Genomic DNA, 18821 nt, shown 5'->3' on the forward strand with positions numbered 1-18821 from the left:
CAACATGGTTTAGCTTTGAAGAATATTATTTTAATACAGTGAAAAAATAATCTGCTTCATTTAAGTATTAGAAATCATAACACACTACAGAAAGTTTTTGACAATTCATGAACTATGAAATATTTTTCAATTAACATTCATATAATTTAATAGGTAAACATTTTACATTTGCTTACACTCTCATACAGCTAAAAAAATAAAAGAAATACCCAATCTAGAATTACAATTTCTTTTAAATTTGACATAATTAAAGTGAATCTGTCAGAAGGATCAACCCTCCTAAGTGGTCTATATGGGCTTGTAAGTCATAGAAAGCTGAATAAAATACCTTCATGTCATCCTTGACAATGACCGTTACTTTCAAACAGAATACTGGCCGGAACAGGTGCATAGTAGGAGTAACCTTCTCCTTACGTAACTAACAAATAAAGTAGCACTCTGTAGCGCTATAGCATGTAAACATGAAATACATGAAATTTGAATTGCATTACTGCACTAGAAAATAGGATAAAATGAAGATACTTAGCACAATATTTGGCCAATTCATGCATGCCCAGTAGCCGCAGCATAACTATTTATTGAGATGGCTACTCTTAATATGCACCTGTTCAGACCAATATTCTGTTTGGAAGTTACAATCAGTGTTTTGATATTTTTATATATAGACCTTCTAACTGAGCACTCCACCCATCAGCCCGTGGTGGATTTAATTACAGCAGGATCCTACCTAACCGAATAAGTGTAGACTATCAGCCCAGGAGAATAGGTTCCCAGCAAAAGAAGATCACCTTGTCGTTGGCTGCTGGGCATGCATGAATTGACCAAATTATGTGCTAAGCATCTCTGTTTTTTCCTATTTTCTAGAGCAGTAATGCAACTCAGATAGCATATATTCCATGTTACATGCTATAGCGTTACAGAATGCTACTTTATTTGTTATTTAATGCACCAAGAAACCTGAATAGGAGGTCAGCCCAACCGTGAAACATATTATTTGTTCTTATTGAAATAAATATTTTAATGTTATTGAAGATACCTAGACTTGGTTTTATTTGGAGTGATAGTGCCTAGTTATAACTCTTTGTGCTGTAGAAACCTTTTTATGTTTGGAATTCCTCTGGAGGCCTAAAAGTTAAAGCTACAAGTAGAAAGCAACAAGTTGGCAAAGGAGGCTTATAGTCCATGCAATGATCCCCTGAATAATTAAAAATATAAACACACTCTTTACAGAGAAAGAGACTAGACTCTAGTGATGCAAATAGCCTTTTCACAGAGAGACTCTAGTGTCAACTCTGGAGCCAAAGAGACTTTCATAGAACCCTGTTTTGTTATATATATATATATATATATATATATATATATATATATATATATATATATATATATATATATATATATATATAAAGCAGGTTGTCTGCTCACACCTGCCTGCCTGATTGTCATCCCATTGATTGAAAACCTCGGACCTCAATTTTGCCTTCAAACTATTTGCTAATTAGTGATGAGCGAGTGTATTCATTGCTCGGGTTTTCCCAAGCACGCTCGGGTGACCTCCGAGTATTCGTTAGTGTTTGGAGATTTAGTTTTCATCACGGCAGCTGAATGATTTACAGCTATTAGCCAGGCTGAGTACATGTGAGGGTTGCCTGGATGCTAGGTAATCCCCACATGTAATCAAGCTGGCTAATAGCTGTAAATCATACTGCTGAGGCGATGAAAACTTAATCTCCGAACAGTCATAAATACTCGGAGACCACCCGAGCGTGCTAGGGGAAAACCGGAGCAAGAGTACACTCGCTCATCACTATTGCTAAGACTAAATGCTCAAATAATTTTCCACTCACATACATATGATATTGTATAATTTACTTAAATCCCTAAAAATTGACAAAGTCTAATATTTTTGACTCATTTGTTTAATTTTTTTTATATATACTTTTAGAACTTATGTGATAATCTGACCTAGTTTTAGGTCAAATTTATGCATAATTCTGAAGGGTTTTGTGATTCTGAGTCTTTTCTCATGAACCAGCTGTGAGGCAGGGAAGTCAAGGAGACTGAGGTCAAAAGCCTGGAGGGTACGTCAAAGACAAGGGGTTAAGACAAGCGGATAGTCAGAGGCAAAGTCCGGGGTCAGGTAGTAGGACATATTGCGTCAAAGTCCAAAGGGATAATACAAACGAGCAGTCAAAAAGCAAATCCAAGATCCAGCAATCCAAGATCAGAAAATCAGAACATAGAGCACAGAGCAAACACATTACAGAGCAAGGCTACAACTGGCAATGCTGTGATCATTGCCAGCAAGCAAAATAGCGAGGTAGTCACCCGAACAAGTGACACATTGAGGAAACCCACAGGCCAGATTAGACAGCTGGGCTGCCTTTCACAATACTGACAGCCCAGCATGCCTTTAATCCTATAGGGCGGCTGAGCTTTCACTTATAGAGTCATTCAAACACTGTGAGTGGTAGAATCTTGACAGGCTTACAAACTGCCAAGCATCACTTTATCATCTCAGTAAAAATTGATGTTTGATTGAGGTGTATGCATTATTTGAGTTATTGTTTTATTTATCTCACTTTACTTATTCATGAGGCTCTATTTATATTACAGGTACTGGTGAACAGCATATCATTTTGGTGTATGTTGCGGTTCAGATTGTTTCTTATGTTACATTGTCTGTGATTTTAACTTTGTGTGTATTTTAATTATGTCTGCCTATTTTTCAGAAATAAGGATTATTGATTTATCAGGCCCAGGATTCCATTGGTAATTGGTCTTGTGGTGTTATAGTTTGGAGGCACCATGTCAATTTTTTGTTTTTTTATGACAATGTGGTGCAGTAGCAACAGGGGCGTAACGACCGCGGTCGCAGCGGTCGCCATTGCGACCGGGCCCCGCAGGTCAGGGGCCCCGGGCCGGCAGGTCAGGGCAGGGCCGGGCTGGACATCGGGCACTTCTGGCAAATGCCAGAAGAGCCGATGCCAGTAGTGGGCCGCTGCACTGTTCCTCCCCCGCCGCCGCCGCCGCCGCCGCATTTAACTATACCGGCGTCTATGACACCGGTATAGTTCAATGCAATGATGGAGGAGAGCGTCACCTGACGCTCCCTCTCCCATCATTCCCCGCTCTGCCTCTGACAGTACACTGCGGGTGCGCGATGATGTCATATCATCGCGCACCTGCAGTGTCCTGGGCAGACTGCAGCCACCAGGAGCAGCGCGGGCAAAAGGAAAGGTGAGGAGAGTTTTTTTTTTCTTTTTCACCGGACTGTGGGGCCATTATCGGGGGGGGGGGATGAGATGCGGGCTGTGCTCTATATACCCCTGTGCTGGCTGTGCTCTATATACCCCTGTGCTGGCTGTGCTCTATATACCCCTGTGCTGGCTGTGCTCTATATACCCCTGTGCTGGCTGTGCTCTATATACCCCTGTGCTGGCTGTGCTGCATATACCCCTGTGCGGGCTGTGCTGTATATACCCCTGTGCGGGCTGTGCTCTATATACCCCTGTGCTGGCTCTGCTGTATATACCACTGTGCGGGCTGTGCTGTATATACCCCTGTGCGGGCTGTGCTCTATATACCCCTGTGCGGGCTGTGCTCTATATACACCTGTGCGGGCTGTGCTGTATATACCACTGTGCGGGCTGTGCTGTATATACCACTGTGCGGGCTGTGCTGTATATACCCCTGTGCGGGCTGTGCTGTATATACCCCTGTGCGGGCTGTGCTGTATATACCCCTGTGCGGGCTGTGCTGTATATACCCCTGTGCGGGCTGTGCTGTATATACCCCTGTGCGGGCTGTGCTGTATATACCCCTGTGCGGGCTGTGCTGTATATACCCCTGTGCGGGCTGTGCTGTATATACCCCTGTGCGGGCTGTGCTGTATTTACCCCTGTGCGGGCTGTGCTGTATATACCACTGTGCGGGCTGTGCTGTATATACCACTGTGCGGGCTGTGCTGTACATACCACTGTGCGGGCTGTGCTGTATATACCACTGTGCGGGCTGTGCTGTATATACCACTGTGCGGGCTGTGCTGTATATACCACTGTGCGGGCTGTGCTGGATATACCACTGTGCGGGCTGTGCTGGATATACCACTGTGCGGGCTGTGCTGGATATACCACTGTGCGGGCTGTGCTGGATATACCACTGTGCGGGCTGTGCTGGATATACCACTGTGCGGGCTGTGCTGGATATACCACTGTGCGGGCTGTGCTGGATATACCACTGTGCGGGCTGTGCTGGATATACCACTGTGCGGGCTGTGCTGGATATACCACTGTGCGGGCTGTGCTGGCACCCAACACCATGTTGCAGTGCAGGAGATTCCTGCAACAGTCCGAGGCGTATCTAGGGGAAGGGGGTGGGGGGGCGTCACGGAGGTAGGGGGGGGGCCCCATTTGGAAGTTCGCACCGGGGCCCATAACTTTGTAGTTACGCCACTGAGTAGCAACAACTATATTACATCTCCTGTATATGGTAAAATATAATTTTTAGGCTAATTTTTGGAAAAGTCAATAAAAGCTTATTTATTGTGATGGCTCAACATACATTTAGCAGCAAATGGCAGCATATAATTAAAAATCAACATTTGCAGTATTCATGTGTTTACATTATGAGGTGGCTAATTACACAGGATGTGTCAAATATATGCCACTTTCTTGGCAGAACAGTACACTTATTTCCCTTACTAATTCTTAATTGCTGATTAGTGATAAGTGAGTATACTCGTTACTCGAGATTTCCCGAGCATGCTCGGGTGTCCTCCGAGTATTTTTTAGTGCTCAAAGATTTAGTTTTCATAACCGCAGCTGAATGATTTACATCTGTTAACCAGCTTGATTACATGTGGGGATTCTCTAGCAACCAGGCAAACTCCACATGTACTTATGCTGGCTAGCAGCTGTAAATCATGCAGCTGCATCAACAAAAACTAAATCTCCGAGCACTTACAAATACTCGGAGACCACCCCGAGCATGCTCGGGAAATCTCGATCAACGAGTATACTCGCTCATCACTATTGCTGATTTACTGTATATGCCTTATCATAAGATCCTATTTGTATTTCTTTAATATTGTCATATGAAATATTAAATAAGTCACCATTTATTTCCGATATGCAGGTAAAATAATTAATTATTAATACTATATGAGTAAGGGAAAATGCTACACATGGGAACACATAAAGATCCACATTCAAATAAGATGTTCTATATATCTGTCATGCATCTGAAGTTAAAAGTTTTATGGAATTATGACTTTTTAATATCTATATTTTACTCATCTTTTCTTTCAGAATATCTGATGCCTCATGACCAATAACTGCATGACATCATGGCCTCGACATCTTAAATTGTCAAAGAGACCACTGGACAATTTGACTTTGGATTGGAATCTGAAAGAAAAAGGACACTTTTTGTTTTACCAAAATCCTGCATTATGGATATGCCAAAGGTTACAGTAATGGTATGCACGTTGGTACTTCTAGGTTCATGGACTTGTTGGTCCAAACCAAAAGGTTCACCACATATGAATTCTGTAAGGATAGATGGCGACCTCATTTTAGGAGGTCTTTTCCCTGTCCATGGAAGAGGAAGTGATGGCAGAGCATGTGGCGAACTCAAGAAAGAGAAAGGAATACATCGTTTAGAAGCTATGCTGTATGCCCTTGATCGTATCAATGCTGATCCCGACCTTTTGCCCAATATTACCTTGGGTGCAAGAATTCTGGATACCTGTTCTCGAGATACACATGCTCTAGAGCAATCTCTGAGCTTTGTGCAGCCTCTTATAGACAAGGATAGGGCAGAAGTTAGGTGTCTGAGTGGTGGAAACCCTATAATTGCTCAACCGGAGAGGGTGGTTGGAGTGATAGGAGCATCTTCTAGCTCTGTCTCCATCATGGTGGCCAATATATTGAGACTTTTTAAGGTAAGTACTTTTTAATACATGATTTTTGATTTCATGAAGAACTTTTGTTTAAAAACTTGTATTGTTTAATGGATAGTTAGCTATATGTTAGGTAATTGGCATGTCATTTTATAATTGAAATTACCTGACATTACTACAAAGGTTTCCAATCATTACCCTAAATATTATCCATGTTGTAGAGATTCCTAAAATAAAAAAATACATTCAGAAGCTCATAACTGGAAACACATCGCTTTCATTGCTTGTTATGTCGTTCAAACTTGATTTCTAAAAAAAAAATTAACTATAATAATAGACAGACCAATATTTTTACTATAGTTAAAGAATTGTCCACTGTGTCTTTTAGAACATATTTATCTTATTTACTAAGCTGATAAGTATTGCTGGTTCTCCTCATGCACTTAAAGGAAACATATAAGCAGGTTTTCGCTATGTAATCTGACAGCAGCATTAGGTGGGCACAGAGACCCTAGTTCCAGTGATGGATTACTTAATTTACTGGGTGCAGTAGTTATGATAGAATCACAGTTTTCTCTGTTGCATATCCAGCAGAGATAAGATATTCAACTTGTATAACCCCGCCAACACCCTCGTTAGCAGTTTTCTGTGTACATTGTATAGTAAAGGGCTAGAAAGCAGGAAAAAGAAGAGCAATAGGGTCTTATCCAGTTATTTTTTTTAAAGAAATATAAAGGTTATGCTAACCTGGTTAGGTTGTGATTACACAACAATTTTGGAGCATATGATCCCAGTTGCTGCAGGTCCTTGGGTCTTGAGACCAGATATGAATTTAAGGAAGGGAAATTGTTATTCCACCTACTCTGCTGGTGGGTGGAATAGCAAATCCAGGTACACACAGGAATAATGTGCTGTTTTTTATTTGTTGACGCTTTTTAAAGTTAAAATACTTCTTCAGGACCAAAAAACATGTTTTCTTCCCCTAGTCCATTTGTTCTCATTTTATGTACCAACCTTTTCTTTGGCCTTTGAAACCATCCACCACCTTAGCCTGGTCAAGTCTGAAAATTAACAGGATTAATCCCTCATAAACTGATGTTGATGCAGGGCTATGGGTTCATTTTTATTGTGATACTCAAGGATAGCAACTCTTAGAAAGCCCTGAGCATTATTTCACACAACAGAGGTTAAACTTACATGGCTATAGTTTCAAGGCAATGCATAGGTGTGCATTCACCATGTAGCCATTTAACAAATGGAAAGTAAGATAAAGAAAAATGGGCAAATATCCTGTTACATAGTTACATACTGTAGGTTGAAAAAAGACCTAAGTCCATCAAGTTCAATCTTTCTGCACCAATTGTACATTTTGTCACTAATCTAGCTATAACCCACAATGTTATGTGTATCGAGGAAATCATCCAGCCCTTTTTTAAAAGCTGTTATAGTGTCAGCCATTACTACTTCCTGTGGGAGGGCATTCCACAGTCTGACTGCTCTAACTGTAAAGAACCCTTTCCTATTTAGTTGTCGGAATCGCCTTTTCCTCAGTATGGTCTTTGGATTGAATAAGTCATGTGTCAGTGTTTTGTACTGGCCACACATATATTTATACATGTAAATGAGATCCCCTCTGAGGCGTTTTTTTTCTAAGCTAAACTGGGGCAACTTTTCCAACCTCTCATCATATGAGAGACCTTCCATCGCTTGTAATAATCTAGTTGCCCATCTTTGATCTGATTCTAGCTTCTGAATATCCTATTTAAAATTTGGAGCCCAAAACTGGATCCTATACTCTAGATGTGGCCTCACCAATGATTTATAAAGGGGTAATAATACGTTGGAATGGCAGGATTTTCTCTCTGTTTTTATACATCCTAAAATCGTGTTTGCTTTTGCGGCTGCTGCATGAGAGATCTTCCATCCCTTGTAATAATCTAGTTGCCACCTTTGAACTGACTAATTTCTGAATATCCTTTTTAAAATGTGGAGCCCAAATATTCTAGAAGTGGCCTCACCAGTGATTTATAAAAAGGTAAAAATACATTGGGATCGAGGAATTTTGTTTCTCTTTTTATACATCCTAGCATAGATCCCTGCGGTCCCCACTGCTGACTATATCCCATTTAGAGAATGTACCATTTATGATGACTCTTTGTTTCCTGTCATTTAGCCAATGCCTTACCCATCTGTATATAGTTTCCCCAGTCCCTGCTTATGGAGCTTCAGTATAAGGCTGTTATGTGGAACAGTATCAAATGCCTTTGCAAAGTCCAGATAAATCACATCTGCCACATAACCAACATCCAGATTTGCATTCACCTCCTCATAGAAACCCAACATGTTAGTTACACACGACTTATTATTCATGAATCCATGCTGGCTGGCAGTTATTATACTATTTTCTGCAATGTATTTCTGCAGGTCATCTCTTATAATACCCTAAAACTTTGTACACTACAGATGTCAGGCTTACCGGACTGTAGTTACCTGGATCCACCTTCTTACCTTTCTTAAATATTGGTTCTACATCAGCCATCCTACGGCACCACACCTGTTACAAGAGAGTCTAAAAATATGAGATACAGTGGTTTGTCAATTACTGAGCTCAATTCCCTCAGTATCCGTGGATGAATGCCATCTGGGCCAGGGGATTTGTCAATGTTTAAATTGCTCAAATGCAAGCATACTTCTTTTTGGTTTAAACTAGGTATTTCAGGTGGTGAATTTTGAGTTTTGCCTTGTTGAAAGATCCCTGGAACATGGATGAAAAGTGCCTGTTTAATAACCTTTTATTTGTCTTCTAATTATTCTGTTGTTATCATCTTTTAAGGGGCCAATACCATCTGTTGTTTTACAATGATGTATTTATAACATAAGTAAATAAATAGTAATAATACATGTAAATAACATAAGGTACTTAGTTAACACTGTTTTGATTAAAAAAGCGTAAAAATGTTTTAAAATGTGCCAGTCCTCAAGAATAGATGCTGTTAATAAAGATTCCTTGAATATTACAAATAATTGTCAGTCTGTCATGGTGTTTAATTCTCGCAGTACTCAGGGGTTAATGTTATCTGGGTCCTGTGATTTGTCAATTTTAGTGTTTTTTGAGGTGGTTTTGTAATTCCTGCTGCAAGTAGGTGATATTTAATGGAGAATGTACGGTATCCTTCACCATGTCATGTCATGATATTTCTTGTGAAAAATACTCTAGTGAAGGAGTTTAATACCTTGCCCTCATTCTCCTCCACCTTTTCACCCAGAGGTGAGATCAACACTATCATTTTTGAGCGTTTTACTATCTGTGTACATTACTATGCAAATGTTTTAGGCATGTGTGGAAAAGATGCCAGTAAGATTGCTTTTTACATTAGACATGTTAATAGTTTATTTTACCAATTAGCAAAATGGACAGTGAATGAAAAAGATAGATCTAAGTTAAAATAAAACATTGGCTTAACCACCTTTTACCTTCAAAGCAGCATTAATTCTTCTAGATACACTTGCACATAATTTTTAAAGGAACTCGGCAGAGAGGTTGTTCCAAACATCTTGGAAAACTAAAAACAGATCTCCTGTTGATGTAGGCTTGTGCAAATATTTCTGTCTCTTCATGTAATACCAGACAGACTCAATGATATTGATATCAGGAGGGAGGGGAATATCACTCCCAAGAATCTTTACTCTTCTTCACACTGAAGACAGTTCTTAAAGACTGGGGTCATTGTCCTGCTGCAGAATAGATTTGAAGCCAATCAGATGAAGGATTAGTGTCTGCCTGTATCTCTCTGCATTGCAAACACCATTAATCCAGACAAAATCCCCAACTTAATTTGCAGTAATGTAGCCCTAAACCTGCAAGGAACCTCCACCATGCTTCACCTTTGCCTGCATGCACTCATTATTATGCACTCTCTAATTCTTCAGTAAGCTGATGCCTTCTGTTGCAGCCAAATATTTCAAATTTTGACTCATCAGTCCTAAGCACCTGCTAACACTTTTCTGTACCTCAGTTCCTTTATTTTCATATGTTTTTTTTTACTGTAGTTCTTCAATGAAGACCATTTGTTACCAGACATCTCCAAATGGGTATAGCTGGGTTCCTCTGAGCCGATATCTTCCAATTTCAAAGGGAAGTAAGCATGACGTGTCTTTCATACGCTGTACTAAGTTTCCTTGACTGACCATTGTGTCCTCAACATTGGCCATTTCTTGGTGCATTTCTTGAAAACCCAGTCTACCTTGAAATATTTACCTGGGAGAGACTTTGCTGATGCACTTTAACTACCTCATGTCTTGTTGCCATTGTGTAAGATGTGTGACATGAAACTGTCTTTGACAACTTAGCTTTAGCAGCAGATTTTGGCTGTTCCTCACCTATTTTTAAGCCTCATATTATTATGTGTATCAACCTACATATGAAATTAATGACAATTATTACCTGTTTGGTATAATTGTTTACTTATATAACTTACAGTAATTCTACAAAATCTCTGACTTTTTTTGCAAGTGCACGTAAAATAGTTGATGCTGTTTCGAACCTTAAGGCCAGACTTGATTTTGATTGATTTGATTTAGATTTCTCTTTTGATCATTCACTTAGCGTTTTGTATATTGATAAAAAAAAAATTATTAACACTTCTATTTTTGCAAGCATTCTTAATTTGCCAATTTTTTCCATATCTGTCTAAAATGTTTGCACAGTACTGTAATTAAAGAATATTTATTGTTATTATTATTATTACTTTCTTTAGGAATAAATCAGTCTTTATCAGTCTTTGCTGCCTTGATTTGTTTATAACACACTTTTATCTATAATTTGTAGTCCTGATGTGAATTGGGGATCTTTATCTTGTCCATGGTCATTATAAATGGACAGGTTTTACATTTTTCTGGTTGCAGGGAAAGTTTCCTGTAGCTGTTGGAGAGGACATAGAGCTTCTGACAATAGTGCTTCTTAGATGTGGGGGCTTTCTAAAACACAGAAGTGGGGGGTCTGGAAATATGGATTGTAATCAAGCATCTTTTTGTAATAAAGGTTGTAGATTCCATGCAGCTCCTCTTAGCACCCCCAGATTTCGATTGTAGATGACCACTAGAGGCACCCGGTTGTGTTCTTGTTTAGTTTTGTGATATAGAAAATGATTCCTTGATATTCTTGTGGCTCTTGCAATCTAGTTTTCAATTGTTCTTGGGTGGTAGACCTGGATCAAAAAGTTGTTTTGAGACCACCAAGGTGTTGGTTTCTGTTCATTGGTTTGGAACATGTCTGATAGTATCTAATGGCTTGGCTGTAGTCAGCAGAGTTTTTTATGTGTTTTGGATGGAAACTGTCACATTTAAGGTATGTTGGATGGTCATTTGGCTTCTGGTACAGGGACCTTGCTATTTCATTGTTCTGCTTAATGCTGTTTTCCAAAAAGTTAATGTCAGTACAGGAGTAGCTGAGAGTTAAGTTGATGGTAGGATGAAAATTCTTAAAGTGTTTGTGGAACGTCTTTAGGTGTTGCTCAGACTTTCATTGATCTTTAATAGCGGGCACAGTAGTCGCAGCTGCTGGCTTTCTGCAGCAGCCAGGCAATCATATGTGCCCGCTATTAAGGAGACTGAATATTCACTGCTCTCCATGGCCATGGGAGTGAGGAGCAGCGAATATATATTCATTTTAGTAGCGGGCACACGTGATTGCCCAGCCTGCTGCTGCAGCTGATGTTACTGTGTCCGCTGTTAAAGTGAAATGAATATTCACTATTCCACACGCTCATAGTCCCGGCATGGGAAGCAGTGTGTATTCTGGAAATTGTATTCTAGAAAGGAATACAATTTCTTCCACATAAAACAAAGCTTAATGCCGCCATGTCAGTATAAAAAAAAAAACGTATGGCTCCTGAAAAGCAGAGAGGCGAACCTGCAAAAAATTGGCTGGTCATTGAGGGCTTTTTTGGCCTGTTCATTACAGGATTAATTACATTTTTCATAGCTCATAGAGAATAATTTTGATATTTGCAGATAATGCTAAGCTCTGTTAGGGTATTAATACTAATGAGGATAATTTAATGTTATAGTGGAATTTGGTGAAGTTGGAGGTTTGGCAGAGAAATAGAAAAATATTTTTCATGCTGATAAATGTAAAAATATATCCTGTAATCCAAAAAATGTATTCAATAATTAATCACAATAGACTAAATAACCAATTAAAGCAATTCTATATGGAAAAACATAGGAGGTTTAACATATCACACTTCCTATACACTCCACAAATGGAAAGCCTTTCCTAGAAATTACACTACAGATAAATGTTATGATTACATATGTAAAGGTTAAAAGAGCTATTCAGCCAAGCTAAACATTTTTTAAAATAACAGCAGTGGTCAGATGTCCATTTCTGGGACTTCTTTCGCTAGGGTTGGAAGTAGAAACTGTTGGGGGATCCTGGAAGCATCAGAACTGGGGCAGCATAGGTTCAGTAAGGTGAGTATGCCTTGTTTTTCTATTTTAGAACATAACTTTAATTGTCACAGGAAATCATTTAGTTAAGATCAACAATTGGAGAATTTTCTGTGATATTATGAACTCATTGCCGTTATTCTAACATTACCCATTTTATGTATAACTTACAAGCAAAAACGTATTTTCTGTATGTGACCATTACCCCTTACATTATTATGTAGTCTACGGGGCCGATTCAGCAAGACTGGTATTGCACACGCCAATCCTAATGAAAGAGTCTCTGGAGTAAAATGGGCCAAATTCATTATTAAGATGCACCAGCCACTTAAACAATTTTGCACATCTTCTCTGTGGTGTTTGGCATGATGCGCCTAACCAGATGTGCCACTCCAGTTCCGGACTGAAGCAGCATTCCTGACTTAAGAAAGGCTGGCACTTATAACAAATTTGATGGTCAGTGCAGCCACATAGTCTAGCACCAGCTCTTCTCCAGCACCACCAATTTTGGCACAGCTGCTTCACAATGGCATGAGGGTATGTGTCCACGTTCAGGATTGCATCAGGATTTGGTCAGGATTTTTCATCAGTATTTGTAAGCCAAAACCAGGAGTGGAACAATTAGAGGAAAAGTATAATAGAAACATATGCACCACTTCTGTATTTATCACCCACTCCTGGTTTTGGCTTACAAATACTGATGAAAAATCCTGGTCTTCATGTCCACCTGTACACCTTTCTCCCCTTGTTGACTGTTATGGACCCCCACTTTGGTTCCTCAGGAGGCACGAGAAACCCCTCAACAGCCTTTTAACCCCTCTACCCCCAAGTGTGGTTTGCACGTTAATGCCAATTTTTACAATTCTGATGACCACTGTACCTTTATGAGGTTACAACTCTAGAATGCTTCAACGGATCCCAATGATTCTGACAATGTTTTCTCATGACATATTGTTCTTCATGGTAGTGGTAAAATTTCTTTGATATTGCTTGAATTTATTTGCGAAAAAATGGAAATTTGCTGAAAATTTCGAAATTTTACAACTTTGAATTTTCATGCCCTTAAATCACAGAGATATGTTACACAAAATACTTAATAAGTAACATTTCCCACATGTCTACTTTACATCAGCAAAATTTTGTTTTTGTTAGGGAGTTATAAGGGCTAAGTTGACCATCGATTTCTCATTTTTACAACAACATTTTTTAGGGACCACATCACATTTGAAGTCACTTTGAGGGGGTCTATGTGATAGCAAAAAGTGACACCATTTTAAAAACTGCACCCCTCAAGGTGCTCAAAACCACATTTAAGAAGTTTATTAACCCCTCAGGTGCTTCAAAGGAATTTTTGGAATGTTTAAAAAAAAATAAACATTAAACTTTAAAAAAAAAAATTACTTCAGATCCAATTTGTTCTATTTTACCAAGGGTAACAGGAGAAATTGGACTCCAAAAGTTGTACAATTTGTCCTAAGTACACTGATACCCCATATGTGGGGGTAAACCACTGTTTGGCCGCATGGCAAAGCTCGGAAGGGAAGGAGCACCGTTTGACTTTTCAATGCAAAATTGACTGGAATTGAAATCAGATGCCATGTCGCGTTTGGAGAGCCCCTAATGTGCCTAAACAGTGGAAACCCCCCACAAGTGACACCATTTTGGAATGTAGACCCCCCTAAGGAACTTATCTAGATATTTGGTAAGCACTTTGAACCCCCAAGTGCTTCACAGAAATTTATAGTGTAGAGCCATAAAAATAAGAAACATATTTTTGTACCAAAATTATCTTTTCGCCCTCAGTTTTGTAATTTCCCAAGGGTAACAGGAGAAATTGGACCCCAAAAGTTGTTGTCCAATTTGTCATGAGTACGCCGATACCCCATATGTGGGAGAAAATTACTATTTGGGCTCACGTCGGGGCTCGGAAGGGAAGAAGTGGCGTTTTGGAATGGTCTGCGAGTGTCATGTTGCGTTTGCAGAGCCCCTGATGTACCTAAACAGTAGAAACCCCCCACAAGTGACCCCATATTGGAAACTAGACCCCTCAAGGAACTTATCTAGATGTGTGGTGAGAACTTTGAACCCCAAGTGTTTCACTAAAGTTTATAATGCAGAGCCGTGAACATAAAAAATCATTTTTCCCCCCAAAAATGATTTTTTAGCCCCCACATTTTTATTTTCTCAAGGGTAACAGGAGAAATTGGACAGCAAAAGTTGTTGTACAATTTGTCCTGAGTACGCTGACACCCCATATGTGGGGTAAACCACTGTTTGGGCGCACAGCAGAGCTCAGAAGGGAAGGTGCGCCGTTTTACTTTTTCAACGCAGAATTGGATGGAATTGAGATCGGACGTCATGTTGCATTTGCAGAGCCCCTGATGTGCCTAAACAGTGGAAACCCCCCAATCCTAACTCCAACCCTAACCCCAACACACCCCTAACCCTAATCCCAACCCTAACCACAACCATAACCCGAACACACCCCTAACCCTAACCATAACCCTAACCAAACCCATAACTCTGACACACCCCTAACCCAACCGTAAACGTAATCCAAACCCTAACCCTAACTTTAGCCCCCAATCCTAACTCTAACCCTAATGGGAAATTGGAAATAAATACTTTTTTTTATTTTATTATTTTTCCCTAACTAAGGCGGTGATAAAGGGGAGTTTTATTTACTATTTATAGCTGTTTTTTATAGCGGGTTTTTATGTTTGGCAGCTGTCATACACTAAAAGACACTTTTTATTGCAAAAAATATTTTTTGCATCACCACATTTTGAGAGCTATAATTTTTCCATATTTTGGCCCACAGAGTCATGTGAGGTCTTATTTTTTGCGGGACAAGTTGACGTTTTTATTGGTATCATTTTCGGGCACATGACATTTTTTGATCGCTTTTTATTCCTATTTTTGTGAGGCAGAATGACCAAAAACCAGCAATTCATGAATATCTTTTGGGGGGGCGTTTATACCGTTCCACGTGTGATAAAATTGATAAAGCCGTGTTATTCTTCGGGTCAGTACGATTACAGCGATACCTCATTTATATAATTTTTTTATGTTTTGGCTCTTTTATACAATAAAAACTATTTTATAGAAAAAATAATTATTTTTGCATCGCTTTATTCTGAAGGTGATAACTTTTTTTTTTTCGCTGATGACGCTATATGGCATCTCTTATTTTGCGGGACAAGATGATGTTTTCAGCGGTATCATGGTTATTTATATCTGTGTTTTTGATCGCGTGTTATTCCACTTTTTGTTCGGCTGTATGATGATAAAGCATTGTTTTTTTGCCTCGTTTTTTATTTTTTTTTTATGGTGTTCACTGAAGGGTTAACTAGTTTTTATAGGTTGGGTCATTATGGACACGGCGATACTAAATATGTGAACTTTTATTTTTTTTTATTTACATAAAGAAATGTATTTATTGGAGAAATATATTTTTTTTTTTCTTCAGGATTTTTTTTTGTTTATTTTTCTACACATCTTAATATTTTTTTTTTAAACTTTTTTACTTTGTCCCAGGATGGGACATCACTGTATAGTGTCAGATCGCTGATCTGACACTTTGCAAAGCACTGTGTCAGATCAGCGATCTGACAGGCAGTGCAGGAGATTCGCCAGCGCTTGCTCCCTTTACTCGGGTGTGAGTGTATTACGTGCATAACAGCGAGTTGTTCAGGGTATTTTCTGTATGGCATGGCCTGTTTTCCACTTTGCTTAATTACCCTGTTTGCAATCTCCCCCATAAAAATTAGTACTTACAGAAAAAAACATATCTCTGTATGCTGTCCTCATACACATTAGCAGGGTGTGCAATGAGACATGTAGCTATACCCCCTGTCTTCTTTAAGAAAAGAGGCTGTAAAATTGTAACCTTCTTTTATTGATTGCAGATGTGACAGGAAAGGGTGAAACTATAGGATGCAATAACAGGAGCATTTCAGAATATATAACTGCACAGAGCATGAAACACAAATAGTCTGCAATACACAGGTAACATGAGGTAATATACAAACTGATGATTGCCTACTTAGTACAACAAACGTATAGATAAACACAGGACTGTAACACAGATAGTGGCTTACCAACTATGCTTAGAGCAGGCTGATTAAGGAGCATGAAGAACACGAATGGTGCAGTTTCTCCTAAGACGCATGGAGGAATAATGGCTGCTGTTCCCTTCACAGTGTCATAATAAGACCATAATGCAACAGGAACAATCCCACAATTTCCTAGGAACTTCCCACAAGACATTTCAAATTAAACTAGAATCTTTGCATTAAACGGCCAGCAGGTGGTGCTGTTACCTTACAATGTGAAATATAGGAAGGATTAATACACACAACAATACAATGTTTGTAATAACGGAGACATAAAAAAATGACTAAACTTTCTAGACAGCAATTATATGGCTGGACAGAACACTCTGGATTATGAAACAAAAACCTCAGAAAACACAAGGGAGCAGCAGGACAATGTGAGTTCAAAAACAGTCTACTTTTGACCTAGTGACAGGTCAATTTTTATAGAAATTTTTTTAAAGGAAATATTCAGGAAAAACTGTTGTTTTAGACCTTCTGTGACTGAAGGTTGCTGCATGGCTCATTTAAAAGCAGGCTCAGTGATTACTGCTTTTGCTTTACAACACAGGGGTCCTAATCCAATGGCAGGTAAGAACAATCCCACCAATGACAATATTTTGCAAGGGGTTTGTATGTTCTCCCTGTGCCACACAGGGGTCCTAATCTAATGGCAGGTTAGACCAATCCTACAAAGGACACTATTTGTAAGGGGTTTGTATGTTCTCCCTGTGCAACACAGGGGTCCTAATTAGTGATGGGCAAAGTTCGAGTTCGCCAGAGATGACACGAACTTGCGTCCTAACTCCGAACTCGGCCTTTGCATATATGGGTTGGGGAGGGGGAGCTATAGAAAAAAAAAGCATAAAATTAATAAACATTTTAATTATACTCAGGGCCGGCCCGAGAGATTTTCGCGCCCTAGGCGAAACTATTTTGTTGCGCCCCTACTACTTTTAACATACCTCCCAACTTTTGAAGATGGGAAAGAGGGACAAAGTTTGCGGCGCACAAAGCGCGCCACGGCAAATTTTAGGCCACGCCTCTGACCACACCCATTCATAACTAGCCACACCCATATCTACGTCCCAACCACACCCATTTAGCACTGCTGATCACACTGTTTCATAAAGAATAATTATAAACAAAAAAATATGGCCACACAGTGCTCCATACTGTATAATGGCCACACATGATGCTCCATACTGTATAATAGCCACACATGATGCTCCATACTGTATAATGGCCACACATGATGCTCCATACTGTATAATGACCACACATGATGCTCCATACTGTATATTGGCCGCACATGATACTTCGTACCGTATAATGGCCACACATAGCTACTCCTACACACATGGCTGCGCTCTGTACACACGCGCTCTGCTCCATACACCTCATACACACATGACTCCGTTTCCGTACACCTCATACACATGGCTCCGCTCCATACACCTCATACACACGGCTCAGCTCCATACACCTCATACACATTCAGCTCCGCTCCATACACCTTTTGCCTTTTGAAAAGATTTTTTATAATTTTTTCTATTTTTTCTCTGGCGCCCCCTTAGGGTTGGCGCCCTAGGCGGCCGCCTAGTTCGCCTATACGTTCGGGCCAGCCCTGATTATACTTACCTGTACACCGTGTTCCAAATTATTATTCATATTGGATTTAAGTGTCATAAAAATTTAATTGTGTTTTTCAAATAAACTCATGGATGGTATTGTATCTCAGGGCTCAATGGATCACTGAAATCAATCTTAAATACATGTGATAATTAGTTTTCCAAGTGATTTTAATTAAAGTAAAACTACTTAAAAATGATGTTCCACATTATTAAGCAGGCCACAGGTTTCAAGCAATATGGGAACTAAAAAGGATCTCTCTGCTGCTGAAAAGCATTAAATAGTGCAATGCCTTGGACAAGGTATGAAAACATTAGATATTTCTTGAAAACTTAAGAGTGATCATCATACTGTGAAGAGATTTGTGACTGAAACAGAGCACAGAGCTCATGCAGATAAAGGCATAATGAGGAAGGTTTCTGCCAGACAAATTCATTGGATTAAGAGAGCAGCTGCCAAAATACCATTACAAAGCAGCAAACAGATATTTGAAGCTGCTGGTGCCTCTGGAGTCCCTCGAAACTCAAGGTGTAGGATCCTTCAAAGGCTTGCTGTGGTACATAAACCTACTATTCGGCCATCCCAACAGTGTTCACAAGCAGAAACGGTTGCAGTGGGCCCAGACATCCATGAAGACTAATTTCCAAAGAGTCTTGTTTACTGATGAATGTCGAGCAAACCTGGATGGTCCAGATGGATGGAGCAGTGGATGGTTTGTGGTTGGCCACCATGTCCCAGCAAGGCTG

At 39.6% G+C, this 18821-nt stretch overlaps 1 protein-coding gene across 1 annotated transcript in view; it reads left to right on the plus strand.

Moving 5' to 3' along the window:
- GRM4 (glutamate metabotropic receptor 4) overlaps positions 1-18821 on the plus strand; it is a 590062-nt gene that overhangs the window by 84438 nt on the left and 486803 nt on the right. The window contains exon 2 of the mRNA XM_077295492.1: positions 5307-5941. Coding sequence (XP_077151607.1) covers positions 5450-5941 — 492 coding nt within the window. The 5' untranslated portion in view covers positions 5307-5449. The remainder of the gene's footprint in view (positions 1-5306; positions 5942-18821) is intronic.

This window comes from Ranitomeya variabilis, chromosome 3 (assembly GCF_051348905.1).
Source record: "Ranitomeya variabilis isolate aRanVar5 chromosome 3, aRanVar5.hap1, whole genome shotgun sequence".
In the NCBI taxonomy this organism is placed as follows: Eukaryota; Metazoa; Chordata; class Amphibia; order Anura; family Dendrobatidae; genus Ranitomeya; species Ranitomeya variabilis.